Here is a 27069-nt window from a genome sequence, read left to right as displayed (position 1 = left end):
ATATCTGTTCTATATCCCTCTGACTGTTTGGGGGTCTATAGTACACTCCCAGCAGTGTGATTGCCCCTTTTTTGTTCCTTATTGTTCCTGACTTGTTCCTTAATCCTTATGTTGGAGAACATTTCGACTAAATCAAAGGAGCAGAGACAAGGGGCTGAATTTTACAGCCTCCCCGAAGTTGGGAAGCCAGAAAATGCCTCCAGCAGAGGCCCGCCATGGGTCTCTATGAAGGTTCAGGCCGCTATTGCCAGCGGCGGCGAGGCCTCAAGGCGCCCCCACCACCCCCCCATTGCGGCTCGGTGACGGGGGACAAACTGACATACTTAAATAAATGTAAGTGAACTAATTAATTACCTGCTCGCCTCTGCCTTCTGCCCCGCTCTGATATTGATGCCAGTGACCGGCACTCCCACGCCTTCGGATACCCATCCAGGAATCCGAGGCAGGACACTGGTGGGAAGGGGGGAGCAGGTAAGTTGCTGGGTAGTGCGGGATGGTGATGAGCAGCATCAGAGTGGCTCAATTGGTGTAGGGGATGGTGGGAAGGGGTACAAATTAAAGTTTGCGACCTTTGCTTGTGGGGGGGCGGAGGTCAGGTGCACAAGGCAAGTATTTTGGTTGGGGGGGGGAAAAAGAGGGAGCACGGAATTAAATGTATGGTTGCTTGGGGGGGGGGGGGGGTTGGGAGAGGGGCTAGGTCAATAAATTAAACTTTTTAAAACACATTTCCCCTTAAAGATTTAAATGTATGGATAGGGCTCAAAGCCCTTTAAAAATGGCTTCAGAGCCTGCGTAAAGGCAGCTGAAGCCAGTGCCGGGGACAGACTGCCCGCCCTTTCAGAGTGGGTGGTCCGCCCCAGCCATTTAAATGAGCCGCCGCGCTGAATAACACAACGGCTCTGCGACATGCAGCCTGTGCGGGTGGACCACCATTTTTGAAACTCACCGCCGAGATCGGCAGCGAGCTTCTAAAATCCAGCCCAAGACGTTGAAATGAGGAGAAGCATAGCAGATGTATTTCGAAATGGAGAAGGGTGAAGTTGAAGTGATGCACTTTGGGAGGACTAATATGGGAAGACAGTATATTATGAAGAGCATGATTTTGAAAAGTGTACATGAGCAAAAAGCCCTTGGTGTCCATATACACAAATCCTTAAAAGTGGCAGGGCTAGTTGATAAGGTGGTTAAAAAACCATGAGGGGTTTCATGGGTTTATAACTAGAGGTGAATCTAAAAGGAAAGAGATCATGCCAAAACTGTATAAGTCACTGGCTAAGCTTCATCTGGCGTAATGTGGACAATTCCAGGCACTACACCACAGGAAAGATGTAAAGACCTTAGAAAGACGAGATTTACCAGGATGTTACCAGGGATGAGAGACTTCAGTTATGAGGAGGTTAGAAAAGCTGGTGCTTTTCTCTTTGGAACAGAGAAGGTTAAGCAGTGACCTGAAAGAAGTTTTCAAGATGATGAAAAGTTTTTATAGAGTAAAAAGAGAGGAAAAAACATTTCCTCTGGTGAGTAGACAACCACGAGAGATCATAGATTTAAATAAAAATTAAAATCACTGGCGAACAATCTAAAGGGGAGATGGGGAGAAATGTTTTCATTTAGATGGTTGTCAGGAGCTGGAACATGATCTGAAAAGCTTGTGGAAGTGGATTCCATAAATAATTTTAAAAGGGAGCTGGACAGGTACTTGTGGATGAGGAAGTTATAGGGATACGGAACGGAAAGTGGGGGTGAGACATGAAGCACAATTGCTCTTTCAAAGAGCCAGCACAGGCATGATGGGCCGAAAAGCCTCCTTCTGGACTGTAAGTTTCTATGATTCCAAATCTATGAAACAACCTGCAGTATTCCTTAGCCAAAACATTCATAAAATCAGATATTGTTTTTCTGCAACTGGCTGCCAATTTTACATCTTTTATGGTTTACAAGAATGAATCTGTCATTGGTGTCTTTGAAAGCATAATTTGGTTGTTTACAAATGTACTGAGGCAGACAAGTTAAACTGGAGAATACTTGATTTTTCCTGAGCAATACCAAGGTTAAATTTTTGTCCAGATTAAATTACAAGGTACGGCCAATTAAGTGGCAAAGAGAAAAAAAAATAACTGGAAAAACATGTTTCAGGAAATGAAACAGAACACCAAACAGTATCCTGAACAAATTTCAGCACTCAGAGTCAGCAATCGTTTTCACAGAAACCCATTTATAAAGATTACAGTCTGCTCTTCATTTAGTCCCTACAATTTAAATAAACTTTTAGGCACTAAATTGTCATTTTGAAATGGTATTAATGTTACGTAATTCAAGTTGCATCTTTCAATTTGTTTTGCGCGACAAATGACTGAATTAATTGTGAAACAGAGTTAACGTTTCAGGTCTGTGACCTTTCATCAGAACTGAAACATTAACTCGGTTTCTCACTTCATCGATGTTACCAGATCTGCTGCAAGCTTCCAACATTTTCTGTTTTTATTTCAGATTTCCAGCATCCACAGTATTTTGCTTTTGTATGACTGAATTAATAGACTTTATAAAAACTTTGATTCAATAGCTCAATTTACATACAGTTGTCAACTTGTTTTGGGAGCACAAGCCTCAATAGGCCACTGATTGGAGTCTTCAGGGTTCCCAAATTCTCAAAATCATGCCTTTCATTTCATCTAGTTAGTTTAATGATACAAGGTCAAAATGGTTATGTCCCACAATGCCCTTGGAGCCAAATTAGTCAATTTAGGAAACAGTAATGAAGGCCAATAAAGAATAAAATAAAATCTACATTGAAAAATGAAGCAAAAATTATTGGGAATCATCTGTCCATAACTAGAATATGTAACAGGAGAAATGCCGTGAACAACAGATGCCCCTCTACATTGCTTTCATTGATCTCACCAAAGCCTTTGACCTCGTCAGCAGACGTGGTCTCTTCAGACTACTAGAAAAGATTGGATGCCCACCAAAGCTACTAAGTATCATCACCTCATTCCATGATAATATGAAAGGCACAATTCAACATGGTGGCTCCTCATCAGAGCCCTTTCCTATCCTGAGTGCCATGAAACAGGGCTGTGTTCTCGCACCCACACTTTTTGGGATTTTCTTCTCCCTGCTGCTTTCACATGCATTCAAGTCCTCTGAAGAAGGAATTTTCCTCCACACAAGATCAGGGGGCAGGTTGTTCAACCCTGCCCGTCTAAGAGCAAAGTCCAAAGTACGGAAAGTCCTCATCAGGGAACTCCTCTTTGCTGACGATGCTGCTTTAACATCTCACACTGAAGACTGCCTGCAGAGTCTCATCGACAGGTTTGCGGCTGCCTGCAATGAATTTGGCCTAACCATCAGCCTCAAGAAAACGAACATCATGGGGCAGGACGTCAGAAATGCGCCATCCATCAATATTGGTGACCACGCTCTGGAAGTGGTTCAAGAGTTCACCTACCTAGGCTCAACTATCACCAGTAACCTCTGTCTCGATGCAGAAATCAACAAGCGCATGGGAAAGGCTTCCACTGCTATGTCCAGACTGGCCAAGAGAGTGTGGGAAAATGGCGCACTGACACGGAACACAAAAGTCCAAGTGTATCAGGCCTGTGTCCTCAGTACCTTGCTCTATGGCAGCAAGGCCTGGACAACGTATGTCAGCCAAGAGCGACGGCTCAATTCATTCCATCTTCGCTGCCTCCGGAGAATACTTGGCATCAGGTGGCAGGACCGTATCTCCAACACACAAGTCCTCGAGGCGGCCAACATCCCCAGCTTATACACACTACTGAGTCAGCGGCGCTTGAGATGACTTGGCCATATGAACCGCATGGAAGATGGCAGGATCCCCAAAGACACATTGTACAGCGAGCTCGCCACTGGTATCAGACCCACCGGCCGTCCACGTCTCCGCTTTAAAGACGTCTGCAAACGCGACATGAAATCCTGTGACATTGATCACAAGTTGTGGGAGTCAGTTGCCAGCGTTCGCCAGAGCTGGCGGGCAGCCATAAAGACGGGGCTAAAATGTGGCGAGTCGAAGAGACTTAGTAGTTGGCAGGAAAAAAGACAGGCGCAAGGGGAGAGCCAACTGTGCAACAGCCCCGACAAACAAATTTCTCTGCAGCACCTGTGGAAGAGCCTGTCACTCTAGAATTGGCCTTTATAGCCACTCCAGGCGCTGCTTCACACACCACTGACCACCTCCAGGCGCGTATCCATTGTCTCTCGAGATAAGGAGGTCAAAGAAGACTAGAATATTTCCTCCTGTAAGAAACATTGCTTCAACTATGGTTCTCACTAACCCTTTATTAGAGTTAAGCACCATTTAAATACCAAGAGTTGCATTTTCCTCCATTTATTAATTTATTGCAAAAAAGCCTCAAGTATGAAATCCTGTTGTGCTTATATCTTTTTCACTGAAATTGATGCAAAACTTTAAATATAGCCTCTAATTCTCCAACTGATTAAAATAACACCCACTCTTAAAATCTGAGCGATCACAAAAGACAGTGGGCTGAATTTTATTCCGGCAGGGTGCCCGCATTCAGCAGCCACCGGGGAGCCCCCGCAATATTTCAAAAGGGGCCTCATTAGCATCACTGCACTGAGCCGAGCTGTGCAGCAGGTGCTGGGGCCCCATTTAAAGCACCCCAGCACCTGCTTCCTGACAGCTGTCAAAGAAATACTTAGCTCACTGTTGAAGAGTGGGGCTGCTGTCAATCTGGCAAAGCAGAAAGTGCTGGAGAAACTCAGCAGGTCGGGCAGCATCTGTGGAGAGAGAAGCAAAGTTCACTTGACCAAGTTCACAGACCTGAAAGTTAACTCTGCTTCTCTCTCCACAGATTCTTCCTGACCTGCTGAGTTTTCCCAGCACTTTCTGCTTTGCTGCCACATACTTACCCTGTGTCCCAGTTTCCTGTGAAGTTGCAATCCTCTTCCACTCAAGTGTCACATTGCTTCTTGTGCACACCTGGGTGAATAATCTTAATTTGGCACATTCCAGGACTAGAGATTTAAATGTACCACAAAAGGCAAATACACAACAGATATAAACCAAAACTGAAGAATATTTACAAACTATGGGCTTCTAATCATTGGACTGTGAAAAGCCACAGACCAATATGCATTTGGAATCTGTATTAATTTCTTTGCCAAATGTTGTGAAAATACATGCAACAGCAATTAAACAATCTTTGTTAAAAACAGGAAAATATGTTCATGTTCTAGCTGCATGGCTAACTAGAAATATTACACCAATAAATATGATCAGCTGCTGAAGATTTCCTCACTAATCCTGCACTGGTTTTCAAACATGTGCAAGACAAACTTTGCAGCTAGAAGTTAGACCAGTTACACTGTGGAGTCACTTTTGCATTTAAAGGACCACACCAAAAGCCGAGGATGGCAGAGGGCTGCTCTAGGGGTGGCCCCAACAGTGCAGCGAAGACTCCCTGCTCACTTTCCTCCAGGCTGTGCAGGCAAGGCGGGAGGTTATTTTCACCAGCGATGATAAGAAGAAGCCCTCCCACCTGAACAAGGCAGTCTGGCTGGAGATGGCAAAGGAGGTGAGTAGCCATAGGGCCATGTGGCGTCAAAGGGTGCAATGCCAGAAGGGGATGAACGAGCACTCCTCCAGCCAGCCAGAGCTCGCTAGCCCTTGTGTGCACAGGGTACAAGCACCAAAGTCATCCACAGCCAAAGGGCAATCAGATCAGCAGCCTTCCTCCAGTCAGGCTCCTAGCGCAGAGGTTGCACTGAGAAGGGGCACTTGCAAGCATTTACAGAGAACACAGTGACATAAATGGGAATGCAAGGGTGTCATAGGAATGTAAATATGTCTTTCACTAAATGTTCCTCACCAACATATGTCCTTTTCTCTGTGTGAATGATGTGTGTCAGCATGTGTCACCAATGTCACATCCCTTTGCACCATTGGCCCTTCAGCAGAGTTAACATATGCAATATCATTGCCATGCCACCATTGCTCATGAGCATCTCCACGGATGCAGTAACATGACATTAGCTCAATCAGCTGCTGCCTCTAATGGTTTACACAGGGATGCTGCAGATGTGGACTGGTGCACAGCAGGTGAGCGAGGGTGATGTGTGGCTTACAGAGCTCATGTCGGCTCCTATGGAACAGAGAGCCTTTGTCTGATAAGCAACTGCCATACATCCTTAGCTCACTGCTAGCCCTGCGTGCGGAGCCTGGGTGCCATCTGCCCTCCCATGCGCCCTTCAGGTTGTAGGTCCTCAGCATCCTCATAGTCTGAGGAGGAATCTTGTTGACGTCTCTGATCATGATGCCAGGCTTGGCCCCTATTGGGAGGCTAGTTGTGCACAGCACAGCTAGCAGCAAAGAACGGAGCTGGCCTTTTCAGCCTTTAGTACAGGGCATCATCCAATTCATCCAGGCATTGGAAGCACTCTTTCAGCATGCTGATCGCCTGCTCAATGGTGGCTCTTGTAGCTCAGCGGCTGGCATTGTATCTCTCTTCTGCTGCAGTGGTGGGGTCAGGAGCCATATCTGCAAGGGATAGCTCTGGTCCCCAAGAAGCCACTCCGCCATCTGAGCCAGTTCAGTGAATAGCAGTGGCAGCTGGGACTGGCGCAGGACCCAGGTGTCATGGCAGCTGCCTGAGAAACAGGCAGATTTACATGAAATATCGCCGGCATACCAGCTTCACCTAGATCAAGAGGATTCCTTTAATGGTGACGTCTGCAAGTGGTAGCCTGGTGGGAGGCCTGATGGCCACGTGTGTGCAGTCCATGAACATTAAAACCTATGGTTCTCCAGCAATGGTGCTGAAACAGATGACCCTCTGGGCCTGGCTGAGTCTGTCCTGAAGCAGACATACTCACTGGCCCTCCAGTGCAGGGCATTGGTGACATCCCTGATGCAGTGGTGCACTGCTGACTGTGTGACTCCACAATGGTCTCTGGTGGCCCCTGAAAAGCTGCATAGGCGTCAAACTTAGGAACCGGTGCCACTGAGGACTGCAGGCATAGGATGTCTACCGAAGCTCTTGGGCTGCAGGTCATCTTTGAACAGGGCACAGAGACGTGTTACCCCCTCTCTACATGCACAAGCGCCTCCGATGCTTGTGCTTTGACATCTGATGGCAAGTCATCTGGGGCCTATAGATGCACAGCAATCGTAAAACAAGAAATGCTGGAATCACTCAGCAGGTCTGGCAGCATCTGTGGAAAGAGAAGCAGAGTTAACGTTTCAGGTCAGTGACCCTTCTTCGGAATCGTAATGGCAAGCTCCCCTTGGGAGCTGCTGCTCATGACCGGGGACCTCTACATGGATCACACCTGCCTGTTAGTATTGCCTCTGGCGCGCACAGATCCTCAAGAGCAGAGGAACACACAATGTAGGATGAGCCATACCTATTTCCATGTGTTAAAGTTAAACCCTTCATGTATTCGAAGGTTCCTAACCGGACAGGGATTGGTGTTGACGGGTACATCCGGTGCTTTCACTGAGCAACTATGTGGCGTGCCACGGCATTGCCCATCTTGGCCACTCAGTGGCACAGCATGACCACATCAAGATCCTACCAGCTGTATCAATTGCCCCCACCATCCATGTAACACTGCTCCTACGCTTTCTGGCACCCTCCCCAAGCGGGTGACTTGAGTGCCACTGTTTCTTCATAAACACAAACAAACAGAGCGTTCACAGTACCTCCCTTCATGCCTGCAGAGCTTTCCCTGCAGTAATCCCAGACCCTCTCCCTCCTCACTAAGAATGCAGAGCTGAGACCCCTGTAATCCACTGCCCCTCCTCCCTTCCAGTATGCAGAGTGGACCCCTGCGAAACCTTCTGCCTCCGATGACCCGACGGCTTTTCAGTTCGTGAACGGGACAGCACATGTAGGCCGCCTGTTCAAAGTAAAATCCGGAAGTGGCGGCAAGCGACATAATCTGCAGAGGCAAGTACGGTTTTACATATTCTAATTGGGGTGCCGCCGGTCTGCGGTGAGGGTCCCGCACTGAGGTCCCCCCGCCACAGGTAATTTGCGGCAGTCCCTTTCTCTACGTCGGGGTGGAGGCTGGCCTTTCCCCGCAGAATTTTTCCGGCCCCCACACCACGACCCACAGCGTCGAGGGGCCAGTAAAATTCAGCCCAGTATGCGAAGAAGGAAATAAAGCATCACAAAGTCGGGTATGATGTGGAGAATGAAAGTATTGTAATCTTGGGTTGACAAAATACTTCAGCTTCTACAAACAGGTGCAATCATGCTGGAAGCACTTCAAAAATATAATTTGCATATTTCATAACTAGCAGAATCATTCAAGTTTTCTTTTCAATTGGAGGGTCGCACCCAGAATACCAGGATTAAAAAAAGTAAAAAAATACAAAAATAAATCTGAGAATAGGGATTAGGTGAGACACTAAGATTGGATCTTAAAAGTCTAAGGATTGTAGAACAAGACAAAGTTAAAGGACGATGAGGATTACCACATTTTTGATGGACCAGGATAGAATACGTTAGAGCAGGGAATTGTGCAATCTGTAGGAATTCAGCAGCATGGCTTTACAGTTTGGAAAGAACAATAGAACAAAGTTCATGCAACGTTTATTGTTTTGTACTTGTATGTTCTTGCTAACTTTATTAAAAAAAAGTACATTTCAACATGCGAAAAGTGGTACAGGTTCGCCTTAAAAAGGCCACCAATTGGCTATCTTGTTTGATACCTTAAAGATAGCTGTCACATAAAATATAGAGCACTTGGGGGACTTTTCAAAATCTGTGGCCTATTTGGTAACAAGTAATTCAGAACAGGGAACAGTAAGTAAAAGGTCACACGGACCAACAAGCATGTTATTGATAGTCAGTCTCACCTTCCCTGCTTTCTCACCAGAAAAGTACAATAGCTGTTTACTTATTATGCAACTAGCCCATGCACAATTAAGATGTCAGTGCGTGGATGCTTAACACTTATTATCCTTTGCACAACTGTCCTGCTCAATGCAAAAAAATCAAAAATATTCAACACTTCGTAATTAAACTGAACTGATCTTTGTTTTATGCATATATGGCATTATGTACACCATTCAAAGCTTGCATCTGTTGAAATAAACAAGCCTGTATCTGAGTGACATAAATACATATCCGAATTAATTGTTTCCAACAGATCCACTCAATTATCATAACCTCGGAATCATTTTATTTATTCCCAATGAAAACAGACATAATGAGTATGACATTACTTATGGTATTAAGCAAGAGGGATATCCAATTGTAGCTAAAGCCTAGATATCCTGCAGAATTCAGCTTACTGTGTCACAGTACAGTAGAACCTTAGATAAGAGGCAAGAGAGAGCGAGTAGGACAGGAGGGTTGGGGATGAGAAAAGGGAGAGAGAAAGAAAATACACAGTGACAGATGAGGAGAGGGAAAACAAATTATAGATGATTGCAGTGAGAAAAATCACAGGTACACAAGGTGGGAATGGGAGAGGGGAAATTGAAGCACAGATGCACTTGCGGTCAACAATCATCAAGCATGGGTGTCTGACATGAGAAAGCTGCACGTGAAGGCAAGCTTATAAAATATAATTTTGTACTCCAGCTTCAAGACTTTTCAAAAAACCAAAACAAAGTGTGCCCACTGATTATGCCCTGTCCAGGAGCACGAGGGAAGTGTTAGAAGGGCTTCCTCAGATGTACAAGTTTTAGAAGAACTTGCACTTTATAAAAACAGCCGAGAGCTTTTGAATGGAAAATATTTTTCACAGAAGAGGAAAACCAACCTTTGGAAGGCAGCTTTAGCAATAGTGGAGGTTAGAGGAGATAGTAAAGCCCAGAAGGCTAACAATGACAAAATATAGAGCTATTAAAAGGTAAGAGATAGCAGCTATTGCTATGCTTGCCGAAGACATGAAAGAAAAACAAGTGTTGAAGAATGGAAAAAAACAAAAGTACAATATTTTTATTGTTCCATAGAAAGGCATGGGTATCAAGATGTAGTGATTCAGACATTCCACTGTGAAAGGACTTAAGATTGTGAAAATGGAGAATATGCACCTTGAAGGACACCAATGAAAGTGTTGGTAGGGTAGCATTCATCGAGTACCTGATCACATTATCTTTCCCCTCATCCTTGTCATTAGGTATGGCTTCAGCTTCATTTTCTTCCTTATTGATTTTGGGTTCCTGTGTGTTTTCTTTCTTCGACAATCTCTTCTGCAAAAATGGCGGTCCTCGCTTATTCAGATTTGGTCTTCTGGGTTTCTGGATTAAAACATACCGTTAGTTAAAGATAGACTAAAATAATCCATATAGCACTTTATTTGTAATAAAAATGAAAAGTACTCTGCAACTTGGTGGATCTCACCAGCCCTGTACAACCCATGAAACAATATACCTTTCATTGGTTAAAAAAATGAAATTTATGATTACAATAGTGTTTGGTGTTCCTAAAGAAAGATTGAGGAAAAGTTTCAGCATTTAACACACTGACAACTGTTACATTGCCATACAAATATATTTCTTGTTTATATTAATCTAAATAAAGTAATGTATGTATTGCTATGACCCTCATGGAGACCAACAAACGAAGAGAATCAAATCCACCAATTAACTCCAATTTAGGAAACCAAACCAAAATGGACAAGATTTCACTTTTATAAATTTTACTTTAACACTCAAACCAAAACCATCTGAACTCCAGAACGCTCACTTCTCCAAAACCTCCTCAGCTCTGCTCACAACAGGCTTGATGGTGTGGATTTACCAGTCTTCCCTTTATCAGAGTCCTTCAGTAACAACCTCTGCACTGTATGGCCAGGTCTAGTCAGTCAGCTACTTTAAGTAACAGAAACAGCTCCTGAATTCAGTTTTCACTTTCTTCTGATTGCCAGCACTCCACTCCTGCCTGATCTGTCACATCTACTTGATCTGGGGAGGACTCTGCCTCCTTTTATCTGGTTCTAACCATGTCAGTTTCCCCAGAAACCTGAGGTTGTTTTTCCAGCTTCTGTTTCAGTTTTGGTTTCTATTTCTGTTTCAGTTCTGGGCTCTATTTCAGTTCTCGTTCCCCGCTCAGTTAGGATCTTTAAAAAGAAAACAAGCTTTGCAACCACGGACGCCATCACAGTATGCCCATATGTTTGGCAGAATATTAAGCAACAGGGAAGTTGCCAAAAGCAAACTATAACTGTGGAAAACATCTAATTCTTTTTTCCTTTCATGATGTTAGCATCACTGGCAAAGCCAGCATTTATTAGCCATCTCTAATTGTCTTCGAGAACATAGTGGTGAGCTGCTTTCACGAACCGCTGCAGCTTGTGTGATGGAGATACTGTTAGATAGGGAGTTCCAGGATTTTAACCCAGCAATGAAGAAGGAACAGCAATATATTTGCAAGTAAGGATGGTGTGCGACTTGGAGAGGAACTTGCAGGTGGTGGTATTCCATGTGTCTGCTGCTGCTGTTCTGCTAGGCAGTAGAGGTCACAGGTTTGGGAGGCGTTGTCAAAGAAGCCCTGGCGAGTTGCTGGAGTGCATCTTGTAGATGGTGCACACTGCTGTGACTGTGTGCCAATAGTGGAGGGAGTGCATGGGGTGCCAATCACGTGGGCTGTTTTGTCTGGGATACTGCCAAGCTTCTTGAGAGTGTTGTTGCAGCAGCACTCATCCAGGCAAGTGGACAGTATTGCATCACACTCCTGATTTCTGCCTTATAGATGGTGGACAGGAGTTGGGTGAGTCACTAGTCACAGAATTCCCAGCCTCTGACCAGCTCTTATAGCCACAGTATTTATATGGCTGTTTCAATAATGTTTCTGGTCAATGGTGACCACCACCACCCACCCCCAGGATGTTGATGGTGGGGGATTCTCGATGGTAAAGCAGTTAAATGTTGAGAGGTGGTGAGATACTCTCTTGTTGAAGATGGTCATTACCTGGCACTTGTGTGGTGTGAATGTTACTTGTCACTTATCAGCTCAAGCCTGAATGCTGTCCAGATCTTGCTGCATGTGGGCATAGATTGCTTCAATATCTGAGGAGTCAGCGAATGGTGCTAAACATTGTGCAACCAGCGAACATGACCACTGCTGACCTTATGATGGAGGGAAGGTCATTGACGAAGCAGCTGAAGATGGTGGAGCCTAGGACAGTACCCTTAAGAACTCCTGCAGCGATGTCCTGGCACTGAGATGAATGGCCTCCAACAACCACAATCATCATCTTTGTTAGGTATGAGACCAACCAGTGGAGAGTTTTCCCCAACTTCCATTTACTTGAATTTTACTAGGATTCTTTGATCCCAAACTCGGTCACATGCGCCTTGGTGACAAGAGCAGTCGCTCTCACCACACCTCTAGAATTTAGTTCCTTTATTTGTGCTTGGGCCAAGCTGTCCTGAGGTTGGGAGCTGAGTAGTCCTGGTGGAAGCCAAACTGTATTTTAATAAGCATGTTGCTGGTGAGTAAGTGCTGTTTGATAGCACGGTCGATGACACTTTCTATTACTTGGCTTGAGAGTCGACTGAAGGGGTGGTAATTGGCTGGACTGGATTTGTCCTTTTTGCGACAGCACACATCTGGGAAATTTTCCACTTCATTGGGTAGATACCAGTGTTGAAGTTGTACTGGAACAGTTTGGCTTGGGGCGCGGGTACTTCTGGAACACAGGTCTTCAGCATTACATCTGGGAAGTTGTCAAGACCCAAAGCCTTTGCTCTTAAGCAGTGCAAATCATCTGTTTCTTGACATCACGTGGAGTGAATCAAATTGGCTGAAAACTGGTTTCTGTAACAGTGGGGACCTCAGGAGGTGCCGAAATGGATCATCCACTTGGCACTTCTGGCCATTGATAGTTGCAAATGCTTCAGCCTTATCTTTTGCATCACCTGCTGGCTCTGCCATCATTGGAGGACAGGGATGTTCATAGAGCTCCCTCCTCCCATTAGCTATTTAATTGTCACCCACCATTCATGACTGGATGTCGCCGGACTGCAGCCTTTGAATCTGATCTGTTGGTTGTGGAATCACTTAGCTCAGTCTATAGCATGCTGCTTCCACTGTTTAGCATGCATGTAATCCTGTTTTATCGCTTCACCAGACTGGCACCTAATTTTTTTTTTTAAGGTATGCCTGGTGTTGTTCCTGGCATGTTTTATACTCCTCCTTGAACCAGAGCTGATCCCCTAGCTTGATGGTAATAGAGCGAGGCATATGCCCGGCCATGAGGTTACAGATTGTGGAAGACAATTCTGCTGCTGCCGACGGTCCACAGTGCCTCGTGGACGCCCAGTCTTGAGCTGCTGGATCTGTTCTGAATCTATCCTATTTAGCACGGTGGTAGTCCTGAACAACATGAAGGAAGGTGCCCTCAGTGTGACAACAGAACTGTGCGAGTGTCACTCCTACCAACACTCTCAGGGAGACAGTCATCTGAGATGGGTTGATTGGTGAGAATGAGGTCAAGCAGTCCCTCACTACCTGCCACAGGCTCAGGCTATCTGCTGTGTCCACCAGGACTTGGCCAGCTCGGTCAGTAGTGGTGCTGCCAAGCCACTTGGTGATAAACATTGAAGTCTCCCACCCAAAACTACATTCTGAGCCTGAAAAGATCAGAATTAAAAATTAAACATTAAATATTAACAGAGTGCCGACTCTTTGAAGTAAAGCTGAAGAACATAAGAAATAGGAGGAGTAGGCCATTCAGCCCCTCAAGCCTGCCCCACCATTCAGTAAGGTCATGGCTGATCTGAGCCAGACTTCAACTCCTCTTTAGGGCCTGCTCTGCCTAACCATCGACTCCCCGAGATTTCAAAAATCTATCTACCTCCTCCTTAAATACATTTAGTGACCCAGCGTCCACAACTCTCTGAAGCAGAGAATTCCAGACATTCACCACCCTCAGAGAAGAAATTCCTTTGTATCTCAGTTTTAAATGAGTGTCCCCTTATTCTGTAACTATGTCCCCTCGTTCAAGATTCCCCCACGAGTGGAAACATCTTCTCAACATCTACCCTGTCAAGCCCCCTTAAATCTTATATGTTTCTATAAGATCATCTCTCATTCTTCTAAACTCCAATGAATAAAGGCCTAACCTGTTTAGCCGTTCTTGATAAGACAACCCCTTCATCCTAGGAATCAGCCCACCAAACCGTTTCTGAACTGCCTCATATGCTAGTATATCCTTCCTTAAATGCGGTGACCAAAACTGTACGCAGTACTCCAGGTGTGGCCTCACCAACACCCTGTACAGTTGTAACAAGACTTCCCTATTTTTAAACTCTAACCCCCTAGCAATAAAGGCCAAATTTCCATTTGCCTTTCTAATTACTTGCTGCACTTGCATGCTAACTTTGTGTTTCATGTACAAGAACACCCAGATCCCTCTGTACTGCAGTATTTTGCAGTCTTTCTCCATCTAAATAAGAGTCTGCCTTTTTATTCTTCCTACCAAAGTGGATGACCTCACACTTTCCCACATTGAACTCCATCTGCCAAGTTTTTGCCCACTCACTTAACCTATCTATATCCCTTTGCAGATTTTTTGTGTCCTCATCACAACATGCCTTTCCACCTATTTTTGTATAGTCAGCAAATTTGGATACACTACACTCTGTCCCTTCCTCGAAGTCATTAATATAGATAGTAAATAGTTGAGACCCTAGGACCAATCCTTGTGGCACCCCACTAGTTACGTCGTTCAAACCTGAAAAAGACCCATTGATCCCGACTCTCTGCCTTCTGTGTGTTAGCCATTCCTCAATCCATGCCAACACATTACCCCCAATATCAAAAGTTCTTATTTTGTGCAATAACCTTTTATGTAGCACCTTATCAAATGCCTTCTGAAAATCCAAATATACAACATCTACCAGTTCCCCTTTATCCTCTCTGCTTGTTATATCCTCAAAGAACTCTAACAAATTTGTCAAACATGATTTCCCTTTCATAAAATCATGTTGACTCTGTTTGATTTATTATGTTTTTCTAAATGTCCTGCTATTTCTTCCTTAATAATGGACTCTAGCATTTTCCCAATGACTGATGTTAAGCTAACTGGTCTGTAGTTTCCTGCTTTCTATCGCCCTCCTTTCTTGAATAGGGGTGTCACATCAGCAGTTTTCCAATCCGCTGGTACGCTACCAGAATCCAGTGAGTTTTGGTATATTATGACCAATGCCTCCACTATCTCTGCAGCCATTTCTTTTAAAACCCTTGGATGCGGGCCTTGCCAACTTGACTTGTCCAGTCTATATGCAGATTAAAATCACCCATGATAATTGCAGTGCCCTTCTTACACGCCTCCATTATTTCCTGATTAATACCTTGTCCTACAGAGAGGCTACACTTCGGGGCCTATAGTTTTAGTTTTTTAGTTTTAGAGATACAGCACTGAAACAGGCCCTTCGGCCCACCGAGTCTGTGCCGACCATCAACCACTCCCACCCGTGATTTCTTTCCCTTGCTATTCCTTATTTCCACCCAAACTGATTCTACATCACGATCTCTTACACCTATATCATTACTCACAACTGCACTGATCCCTTCCTTTAATAACAAAGCTACCCCACCTCCTTTTCCTTTCTGCATATTCTTCTGGAAGGTCAAATATTCTTGAACATTAAGATTCCAGTCTGGTCATCTTGCAACCACATCTCCATGATAGAAATAAATGAATATGATTCGATAGCTATCTGTACAGTCAGCTCACCTATCTTATTACAAATGTTACATGCATTCAGATAAAGAGCCTAAAGCTTTGACTTTTTACCATTTTTACCTACTCTGGTGCTAATTTCTGCTGTACTCTTGTGCTTGTATTCTCTGTCCTTTCCTGTCACTCTCTGATTAATGTACGCTCCTTCACTATCCTGCACCTCTGCTCTCTCGTTACTTTTCGACTTTTTAAACTTTTCTTCAATTGAACCCACCCCCTACTATTTAGTTTAAAGCCTTAACTACAATCCTAGTTATACGATTCGTCAGGACACTGGTCCCAGCATGGCTCAAGTGAAGCCCATCCCAACGGAACAGCTCTCTCTTTCCCCAGTACTGGTGCCAGTGTCCCATGAATCGGAACCCATTTCTCCCACACCAATCTTTGAGCCACACATTTACCTCTCTAATCTTATTTACCCTATGCCAATTTGCACGTGGCTCAGGTAGTAATCCGGAGATTACCACCTTTGTGGTTCTGCTTTTTAATTTGGCCCCGAGCTACTCATAGTCCCTCAGCAGAACTTCTTCCCTAGTCCTACCTACGTCGTTGGTACCTACGTGGACCACGACAACTGAATCTTTTACCTCCCACTCCAAGTTCCTCTCCAACCCAGAAGAGATATCCTTAACCTTGGCACCAGGGAGGCAACACAGGATGGGAGAGTAACTAGTCTGAACTAGAATCTGGGCCCAAACTAGTCAAAAGCATGAGGTGATAGCCAAAGTTCTAATTTTTGCATTCCGTACACCATCAACATTCTATGTTAGCAATCTGTCGAGATTGTAATTATGCTGAAGTTTTTACTTTTCATTTTGCACGCTATTTTTGTTTATTGGCCAATACGTTGAAATAAACCTTTTAAGAAATGTTAGGTAAATGCCAAGTAGATTGAACAATTAATTTAGGTTCTTCAAACAGTCTAGTTCACGATCTTCTGAGTCAATTTTCTGCTGTCATCAGCACCTACTGTTCAAACTTATCAACACAGCCTTCCTCTGTCATATGCTGACTCTGATACTCAAAGCAGACATCATAAACTTAGCAACAACAGATTTAATTACGATCAGTTGTAGATTATTCCATTACCTGTGGTTGTGTGAAAGGTAGTGCCCTGGTTAACAGCACAGCCACATCTGGCCCAATGGCTGGCTTGGCTTGCTTCAACTCTCCATCATGATAACTTTCATCTGCTAAACACAGAGGAACACTCTTGTTAACCTTTTAACAAACTTTAGTACAGTCTATTATGCATGATACTGGAAACGTCAAGGCGTAACTTCACATATTCTACATATGAACTTGACCACTCAAGAATTAGTCTACACACAAAGAATTGTTTGTGCAGCTCACATTCTCAAGTTCAACAGAAGCAAGGATGATTTTATAATTAAGCAAAACCAACGGCTCCCGAAATCATGCTTCAGCAAATCTGGTTCTGATATGACTCATTAGAGTCAGAGTCATACAGCACAGAAACAGACCCTTCGGCCCATCGTGTCTATGCCAGCCATCAAGCACCCAACTGTTCTAATCCCATTTTCCAGCGCTTGGCCTGTAGCCTTGTATGCTATGGCGTTTCAAGTGCTCATCTAAATACTTTTTAAATGTTGAGGGTTCCTGCCTCGACCACCTCTTCAGGCAGTGCCAGATTCCAACCACCCGCTGGGTGAAAATTTTTTTCCTTAAATCCCCTCTAAACCTCCTGCACCTTACCTTAAATCTATGCCCCCTGGTTACTGACACCTCCGCTAAGGGAAAAGTTTCTTCCTATCTAACCTATCAATGCCCCACATAATTTTGTATACCTCAATCACATCTCCCCTCTGCCTTCTCTACTCTAAGGAAAACAACCCTAGCTTTTCAGTCTCTTCATAGCTGAAATGCTCCAGCCCAGGCAACATCCTGGTGAATCTCCTCTACACCCTCTCCAGTGCAACCACGTCCTTCCTATAGTGTCGTGCCTAGAACTGTACGCAGTACTCCAGATGTGGCCTAACTAGCATTTTATACAGCTCCATCATAACCTCCCTGCTCTTATATTCTATGCCTGGCTAATAATGGCAAGTAACCATATGCTTTCCTAACCACCTATTTACCTGTGCTGTTGCCTTCAGTGATCTATGGACAAGTACACCAAGGTCCCTCTGACCCTCTGTACTTCCGAGGGTCCTACCATCCATTGTATACTCCCTTGCCTTGTTCCTCCTCCCAAAATGCATCACCTCACACTTCTCAGGATTAAATTCCATTTGCCACTGTTCTGCCCATCTATATCGTCCTGTAATCTAAGGCTTTCCTCCTCACTATTTATGACACCACCAATTTTTGTGTCATCTGTGAACTTACTGATCATGTCTAAGTCATTAACGTACACTACAAACAGCAAGGGTCCCAGCATCGATCCCTGTGGTACACCACTGGTCACAGGCTTCCACTGGCCAAAACAATCCTCGACCATTACCCTCTGCCTCCTGCCACTAAGCCAATTTTGGATTCAATTTACCTAATTGCCCTGGATCCCATGGGCTCTTACCATCTTAACCAATCTCCCATGCGGGACCTTATCAAAAGCCTTACTGAAGTCCATATAGGCGACATCAACTGCTTTACCCTCATCTACACATTTCGTCACCGTCTCAAAAAATTCAATCAAGTTAGTTAAACACGATCTCCCCCTGACAAAGCCATGCTGATTATCCCTGATTAATCCCTGCCTCTCCAAGTGGAGATTAATCCTGTCCCTCAGAATTTTTTCCAAATAGTTTCTCAACCACTGGTGTTAGACTCACCGGCCTATAATTACCTGGTTTATCCCTGCTGCCCTTCTTAAATAATGGTACCACATTTGCTATCCTCCAATCCTCTGGTACCTCTCCAGTGGCCAGAGAGGATTTGAAAATTTGTGTCAGAGCCCCTGCCACAGTAGTAAATGAAGTGGGGGGGGTGGGGGGGAAAAGAGGCAAAGTTCTGTAAACACAGGGAGGGGGGAGGGGGATGACAAGTGGTTTTCAGAGCTAATTGCTTCTCTCGTTAGGTTTTTAGTCAGTGTTTACTACAATAATCAACATCTAAAATTACCAATGACATGACCAATTCTGAAGTCTCAATTTCTATATAACAGCAGTTCTTAAACTGAAAAGTCTTTCAGTAATCATACCAGTAATAATCTGTTCAAGACTGCAACCACATTTCATGCCAAGTATTCGTGCAACTCATTTTTGCAAATCCATTCTCAAAGTCAAAATTTTCAAAATTACAAACAGTAAACGTTTTGTAGTGTTTAACAAGAAGAAAATTGTAAACGCTTTTAAAGTGTGGCATGATATAAAATATACATAAGTTGGAATGACATGGAAAAGATTCAGCCTAATTTTAATACTGATCTTCTTTGGCCTCCTAGTCGCGAAAGACAATGGATAAGCGCCTGGAGGTGGTCAGTGGTTTGTGAAGCAGTGCCTGAAGTGACAGACTCTTCCACAGGCGCTGCAGATAAAATTGGTTGTCGGGGCTGTTACGCAGTTGGCTCTCCCCTTGCACTTCTGTCTTTTTATCTGCCAACTGCTAAGTCTCTTCGACTCGCCACTCCTTAGCCCCGCGCCTTTATGGATGTCCACCAGCTCTGGCGATCACTGGCAACTGACTCCCATGACTTGTGGTCCATTTCACAGGACTTCATGTCGCGTTTGCAGACGTCTTTAAAGCGGGGACATGGACGGCCGGTGGGTCTGATACCAGTGATGAGCTCACTGTACAATGCGTCCTTAAAGAGCCTGCCATCTTCCATGTGGCTCACATGGCCAAGCCATCTCAAGTGCTGCTGGCTCAGTAGGGTGTATATGCTGCAGATATTGACTGCCTCGAGGACTTCTAAATTGGAGATATTGCCCTGCCACCTGATGCCAAGGATTCTCCAGAGGCAGCGAAGATAGAATGAGTTGAGACGTCGCTCTTGGCTGACATACGTTGTCCAGGCCTCACTGCTGTAGAGCAAGCTACTGAGGACGCAGGCTTAATACACTCTACTTTTGTGTTCCGTGTCAGTGCGTCATTTTCCCACATTCTCTTGGCCAGTCTGGATGTAGCAGCGGACGCCTTTCCCACGCGCTTGCTGATTTCTGCATCGAGGGACAGGCTACTGGTGATAGTTGAGCCTGGGTAGGTGAACTCTTGAACCACTTTCAGAGCGTGGTCGCTGATATTGATGGATGGAGCATTTCTGACGTCGTGTCCCATGATGTTCGTTTTCTTGAGGCTGATGGTTAGGCCAAATTCGTTGCAGGCAGCCGCAATCCTGTCGATGAGTCTCAGCAGACACTCTTCTGTGTGGGATGTTAAAGCAGCATCATCAGCAAACAGGAGTTCCCTAATGAGGGCCTCCCGTACTTTAGTCTTCGCTCTAAGACGGGCAAGGCTGAACAACCTGCCATCTGATCTTGTGTGGAGGAAAATTCCTTCTTCTGAAGACTTGAACACATGTGACAGCAGCAGGGAGAATATCCCAAACAGTGTAGGTGCGAGAACACAGCCCTGTTTCACGCCACTCAGGATAGGAAAGGGGTCTGATGAGGCACCACTATGCTGAATTGTGCCTTTCATATTGTCATGGAATGAGGTGATGATACTTAGTAGCTTTGGTGGACATCCGATCTTTTCTAGTAGTCTGAAGAGACCACGTCTGCTGATGAGGTCAAATGCTTTGGGGAGATCAATGAAAGCAACGTAGAGGGGCATCTGTTGTTCGCGGCATTTCTCCTGTAGCTGGTGAAGGGAGAACAGCAGGTCAATGGTTAATCTCTCTGCTCGAAAGCCACACTGTGCCTCAGGGTAGACACGCTCAGTCAGCTTCTGGAGTCTGTTTAAAATGACTCGAGCGAAGACTTTCCCCACTATGCTGAGCAGGGAGATTCCACGGTAGTTGTTGCAGTTACCGCGGTCACCCTTGTTCTTATAGAGGGTGATGATATTGGCATTGCGCATATCCTGTGGTAATGCTCCCTCGTCCCAGCACAGGCAAAGCAGTTCATGTAGTGCTGAGAGTATAGCAGGCTTGGCACTCTTGATTATTTCAGGAGTAATGCCATCCTTTCCAGGGGCTTTTCCATTGGCTAGAGAATCAATGGCATCACTGAGTTCCAATTTGTTTGGCTGTTCGTCCAGCTCATCCATGACTGGCAGAGACTGGGCTGCATTGAGGGCAGTATCAGTGACATTTTCCCTGGAGTACAGTTCTAGGTAGTGCTCCACCCAGCGGTCCATTTACTTGCGTTGGTCAGTGATCATGTCCCCTGATTTAGACGCAAGGGTGGGGGGGGTGGCGACCTTCTTGATGGTTGGCCCAAAAGCTCTCTTAATGCCATCATACATTCCTCTGATGTTTCCGGTGTTGGAAGCCCGCTGGATCCGAATGCATAGGTGTTGCCAGTAGTCATTTGAACAGCGCCTGGCTGTTCTTTGTGCAGCACTTCTGGCTGCTTTAGGTGCTAAGGATGTCAACTCGCTGGGGGCTTTCTTGTAGTTCAACAATGCAATGCACTTAGCGGCTATGACAGGTTCCAGCTCTTCAAAGTCAGATTGAAACCAGTCTGCATTCTGCTTCTCAAGTTTGCCAAAAGTGCTCTTTGCTGAGTCATAGATGGTGTCTCTGATGTGGGCCCACTTGGTCTCTGCATCCCCTCCAGGAGTGTTTTGAAGGGCTTTTTCAAGTGAATTTAGAAACTTATGTAACAGCTGTGGATAAGAAATTCTGTTAGTGTTGATGCATGGGCGGCCCTTCTGCTTGGAGCGATATAGCTTCTTTGCTTTGCGTCTAACTTTGCTGCACACCAGGGAGTGGTCTATGTCGCAGTCCGCACTGTGGAAGCTGCGTGTGATTTGGACACTGTTTATAGAAGCTCACCTTGTGACAATGAGGTCCAGCTGATGCCAACGACGTGATCTTGGGTGCCTCCATGAAGCCTGGTGACAGGGTTTAGTGTGAAAGAACGAGTTGGTGATGCAGAGGTTGTAATAGGTACACAACTCCAGCAGTCTCTATCCATTCGCATTCATCCTTCCAATGCCATAGCGCCCAAGGCAGGAGGGCCATGAGTCATGGTCGGCCCCAACCCTGGCGTTGAAGTCCCCCAGCAGGAACAAATGTTCGGTATTAGGAATGCTACTTAGGAGAATTAAGAATATTATGGAGTTCCTTGTAGAACTGGTCTTTAATTTCAGGTGGGGAGCAGATTGTTGGAGCATAGATGCTGAGTAGGTGTACTAGACTGGAGGCGGTGAGCAGTCGGATGGACAGGATGCGTTCTGAAGCCATTTGAAGGTGGCTCTATTATGCTGAGCAAAGAGTTTCTGATGGCGAAGCCCACTCCATGCTGTCTTGGTTCTTCAGGATCCCTACCCTGCCAGTAGAAGGTGTAGCCTTGCTCTCAGAGATCTGCTCGCAGGGAGGCATGTCTCCTGAAGTGCTGCAATGTTCACTTGAATCTACTGAGCTCATTGTTAATGATGGCAGTCTTCCGAGAGTCGTTGATTTGTCTAAGTTCTTCCGACAGCCCAGGACACATGGTTCTGATGTTCTGAAGTGATAGAGGCAAATGAAGTCCCTTCTTACGCCCCCATTTCCTCAAATTCCACACCATTCTCCACTAGAGGGGAAAGGTCACAGACCTGAAACATTAACTGTTTCTCTCTCCACAGATGCTGCCAGACCTGCCAAGCGTTTCCCGCATTTTCTGTTTTTATTTCAGATTTCCAACATCCATAGTATTTTGCTTTGAGGTAATTGCAGCCTGGGTTGCTTAACTGTTAGCAAGTGAACAAGAGCACTGTCCAACTTCAGCCTGTAGCATGTATATCTTAATTGCAAACTCACCATTCTATATATTTCACCCAGCTATACTTCAATTAGCCATAAATCTCTGAGGAAATTCAAGTGTAATAAGAATACATGGCCACATCCTGTTTGTGAATGAGACACAACAAAGGCATCTGGGCAATATAGGAAAGCTTTGGCAAGACAGAATACAAATTCTCCTTTGTTATCTCTTGCCCCACCCCCACCTCACTTGTTTATAATCTGTGACTTTTCTAATATTTGTCAGTTCCGAAGAAGGGTCACTGACCCGAAACGTTAACTCTGCTTCTCTTTCCACAGAACGCCCTGCCTGCAGCAGTAGTAGATTCGCCAACTTTAAGGGCATTTAAGTAGACATTGGATAGACACATGGATGAAAATGGAATAGTGTAGGTCAGATGGTTTCACAGGTCGGCGCAACATCGAGGGCCGAAGGGCCTGTACTGCGCTGTAATGTTCTAATTCTAAAAATTCTAATTCTAAAAAAAAAGATGCTGCCAGACCTGCTGAGTGATTCCAGCATTTCTTGTTTTTGTTTCAGATTTCCAGCATCCGCAGTATTTTGCTTTTATATTAGAATACAAATACATGTGTATCCCTCATCCACATTCTCGAGATTTAAATTCGATGACAATCATGTGATGGGATCCTGGAAGCAGTATCGCTTAATTTATATGCATCAAAAAATTTCTGTGAATGCTGAATTGAATGGGATATAAAAGGAATACTTCAAATAAAAAAAATTAATCTAATCGAAGTATTAACCCGGTCATATTAAGACTGGGGACGACATGTACAAAGAGAACAGCAAACATCAATATGCTGTGGCACAAGGGCAGCAATTTTTTTTTGATCTGAAATGTAACATTACTATACAAGAGAATTTACGAACATTGCACTAAGCACTACACTTTAAAATTTCAATGGATTAAAGTTAGAATGCTCCCTTGAACGAAGTGCAACCCCCGATCTGTTACTGCACAAAATTTTAAAAACAGTTAAATATAAACACCTCAACTCCATTTACCTGCCTTTGGTCCATCTCCCTTGATACCCTTATCCAACAGAAATCTATTGATCTTAGTCTTGGAAATTTTGATTGACCCAGCATTCACAGCCTTTTGGGGAGAGAATTCCAAATTTCTACTTCCTTTTGTGTAAATGCGTTTCCTGATTTAATTCCTGAATGGCCTAGCTCTAATTTGGAGAATGTGCCTCCTTGTTCTGGAATTCCACCACCAGAAGAAATAATTCCTCTGTACCTACTCCAATTTTCTTCATTTTCAACACCTTCATTAGATCACCCCTCAACCTTCTAAACTCAAAGCAATACAAGTTTTAGGCAATTAGTCCTAATTTAACTGGTCATCCTGGTATAATTCTAGAGAGTCCACACTGCAAAGTCAATGCATCCTTCCTAAGGGACAACGTCAATAGCTAAATGCACTAATTCAAGATGTGGTCTGATCCAGGACCTGTACAACTAAAGCACAACTTCCTCCTCTTTGTATTCCAGCCTCCTTGAGGCTGTACCTGTGCAGTGATTTGTCTGGAACCTTATCAAATGCCTTTCATGAACTTGTGAAATATTTCACATCAGTTCAAAGCCACAATCTTCTGGCACACAGCAAGAGCTACCACTGAGCCAAGGATAACTCTGGATCACTACAGAGTCAAACGAGAACATGGTAGTGCTCAGCTTTGATAGCGTCTGGGATCACATAATGTGCAAAAAATGCCAACTTTTCGGCTCATGTGGGACGAATGATCACTTGGTCAAAATACCAGAGAGCTGCTGACACCTGTGAAATTACTCCAGCAAGAATTAGCATGGTCAGGAGACAGATGCAGAAAATATATAACATATCAAAGCAACTTCAGCTGCACAACCACTAGATATTTTTCCACTTCCTCGACTATAGTTCTATGAAAATTGAACCACGTCACATATTCCACACTAGAACATAAAGTTAAAGGTTAAAAGAGTTCTCTCAGCTCAGAGAGCCAAACCAGACCCATGAGACAGCTGAACCTTGAAACACTTTAGGGGCATGGCTAGTTGTTCCTGAATATTAAGTGTTTAAGACAGCAAAGGAAGTACATGTATTACAAGCCCTGCATTTCATCCACTTCAACGAGGCACAGTAAAATATATGACATGACAGAGGTTTTTTTTTTAATGTGGAAAGACACTTTGATCATGTTCTATTTCAGAATACATCCAACAAGCAATGAGCTTATCTGGTCAGCTGAAGGAAAAATGTTTTGTTTTCCTTTTGGGAAGAAAGAGATGGAATGGAATGGAAAGAAATATTCCTGGCCCAGAACATATAGTCAAACCCATAGCCATGTCATGATGCTACAATCATCAAACCTAAAAGGTGTAACAGTGGCTGCCAAACTGAAGATCTTATTTGTGTACAGTTGTTCAGTGGTAGATCAGTGGAATCAGGTTGGCGTAAAATAGCTTGATAGGGTGCTGCAGTTCAATATTATAGGACAAATAACTACAAGAGTTATTGCTGCACTCAATCGCACTGCAGATAGTGACTGCTCGAAGACATCAGAATCCTGCTATAGGGCTTAAGTTTCTGCAATCACAGGTGCTATTAAACAATTTAGAACCCCGAGATGCAACTGAAAAGTCTGAAGTTGTATTCAAAAGGATACCATTCAGCACAAAGTTACCTATTTTCAACCAACTAAAACATCAGTGTGTACTTCAGTTAGAGGATTCTAAACCCTGATCCACAACGTTACATGCTTTCAGCAATACATAATATGCAGTCAATCACATGTAAGCCTTATCCCAGCATATCTTCACTGGGTGATGCAGGTTTTAACAAATTGATGTTTAAAATAGCATAACGCCATGTCAGATGCATGCTTCACCTAGGAAAGTATTGACAGCCATTCTAATTGAAAAAAGTCAACGTGGAAAGGCACAATAAAGGGGCCATGAACACAGAACATGATCCTGACACTAAATGTCACAGTTCCCATGAAATGCCAATAATTTTCCCTTTTGCTGCTCAGGTCACTGAATTGTCACTCTGGGAAACATATAAAGGTACCTGGACCCAAGAATCAAGAATTGCACGGGAGGAGCAAAGCTGCTAAGACATAGGGAAGGCAATTATGTTCAAAATTAAACCAGTGGGGGAGTACTATGTCACTAAAAGCCTTTTTTTCTTTTAAGACTGCATTACACACAAACTTCACTTTAACATTCCAACTTACTAGCCCCAAGTACTAAAGAAGTGCTAGCATGATATTGGTTTTCATATGCACTCAGCAGCTTTCATCTTCCCAGGAGCAGCTCCCTTCATAGACTGTGTTTTGCCACACACTCTCCAGAGGCTGAGTGGGAATAAAATTCAACCATGATGGAGGTGCAGAACCGGTGGCAGCGGATCAGCATCCATTATACACTCTGCCTGATTCTTTGTTCGACTGAACTCAATCGAGTCAATCCACTACGAGAAAACTTTTATCTCCAGTGACTGTACCTAGTTACAAGGGGTAAAGCTGCCATAAGCACCTATATCTATCTATACTTTTGCCTTGGTGACCACACCACAACGCTGGGATTGAAAATGAGATCCTTGATAAGAGTTGCAAAATTGAAGTGAATGGGAGTTAGGGAAAATTCTCTGCTGGCTGAAGTCACATCTAGCACAAAGGAAGATGGTTGTGGTTACTGGGGGCCAATCACCTCAGCCCAAGGACATCACTGCAGGAGGTTCTCAGGGCAGTGTCCTAGGCCCAACCATCTTCAACTTCTTCAGCAAAGACCTTCCCTCCATTACAAGGTCAAAAGTGCAGATTTTCGCTGATGATTGCAAGTGTTCAGTACCATTCACAACTCCTCAGATGCTGAAGCAGCCTGCGTCCATATGCAGCAAGACCTGGACAACATTCAACCACGATGGAGGTGCAGAACCCGACTGATTAATGGCAAGTAAAATTCACGCCACACAAGTGGCAGGCAATGACCATTTTCCGCGAGAGAGAATCTAATCATTCCCCCCTTGACATTCAACAGCATTATCATCACTGAATTACCCACCATTAACATCCCGAGACTTGCCATTAATCAAAAACTGAACTGGACCGCCACATTAAATACTGTGACAAGAGCAGGTCAGAGGCTGGGAATTCCTGACTCCTCAAACCTACCATCTACAAATCACAAGTCAGGAATGGCCTGGACGACTCTCCATTTGCCTCGATGAGTGCAGCTCCAACACTCAAGAAGTCTGACACCATCCAAGACAAAGCACCCAATCCACCAACTAAAACAATCACTCCCTCCATCTCTGCGCTCAGTGGTAGCAGTGTGTAGCATCTACAAGATGTACTGCAGCAACTCGTCAAGGCTCCTGCGACAGCACCTTTCAAAGCCACGACCTCTACCACCTAGAAGGATAAGGGGAGCAGACGCATGGGAACACATGCAAGCTCCCCTCCAAGTCACACACCATCCTGAATGAGAACTATATCACCGTTCCTTCCCTGTTGTGAAGTCAAAA

The 27069-nt window shown here is 44.5% G+C and overlaps 1 protein-coding gene across 2 annotated transcripts in view; it reads right to left on the bottom strand.

Annotated features, from left to right (window-relative positions):
* LOC137347760 (endoplasmic reticulum mannosyl-oligosaccharide 1,2-alpha-mannosidase-like) overlaps positions 1-27069 on the bottom strand; it is a 75206-nt gene that overhangs the window by 38253 nt on the left and 9884 nt on the right. Inside the window, exons 4-5 of one of the 2 annotated variants that reach the window (XM_068012673.1) lie at positions 16777-16880; positions 10080-10237 (exon numbers count right to left, since the gene is read on the bottom strand). In XM_068012673.1, the coding sequence (XP_067868774.1) occupies positions 10080-10237; positions 16777-16880 (262 nt within the window). The remainder of the gene's footprint in view (positions 1-10079; positions 10238-16776; positions 16881-27069) is intronic. The other variant, XM_068012674.1, reaches the window with a different exon arrangement.

This window comes from Heterodontus francisci, chromosome 32, assembly GCF_036365525.1.
Source record: "Heterodontus francisci isolate sHetFra1 chromosome 32, sHetFra1.hap1, whole genome shotgun sequence".
NCBI classification, from domain to species: domain Eukaryota; kingdom Metazoa; phylum Chordata; class Chondrichthyes; order Heterodontiformes; family Heterodontidae; genus Heterodontus; species Heterodontus francisci.
Note: the sequence above shows the minus strand (reverse complement) of the source record. Positions and strands in the feature narration are given on the sequence as shown.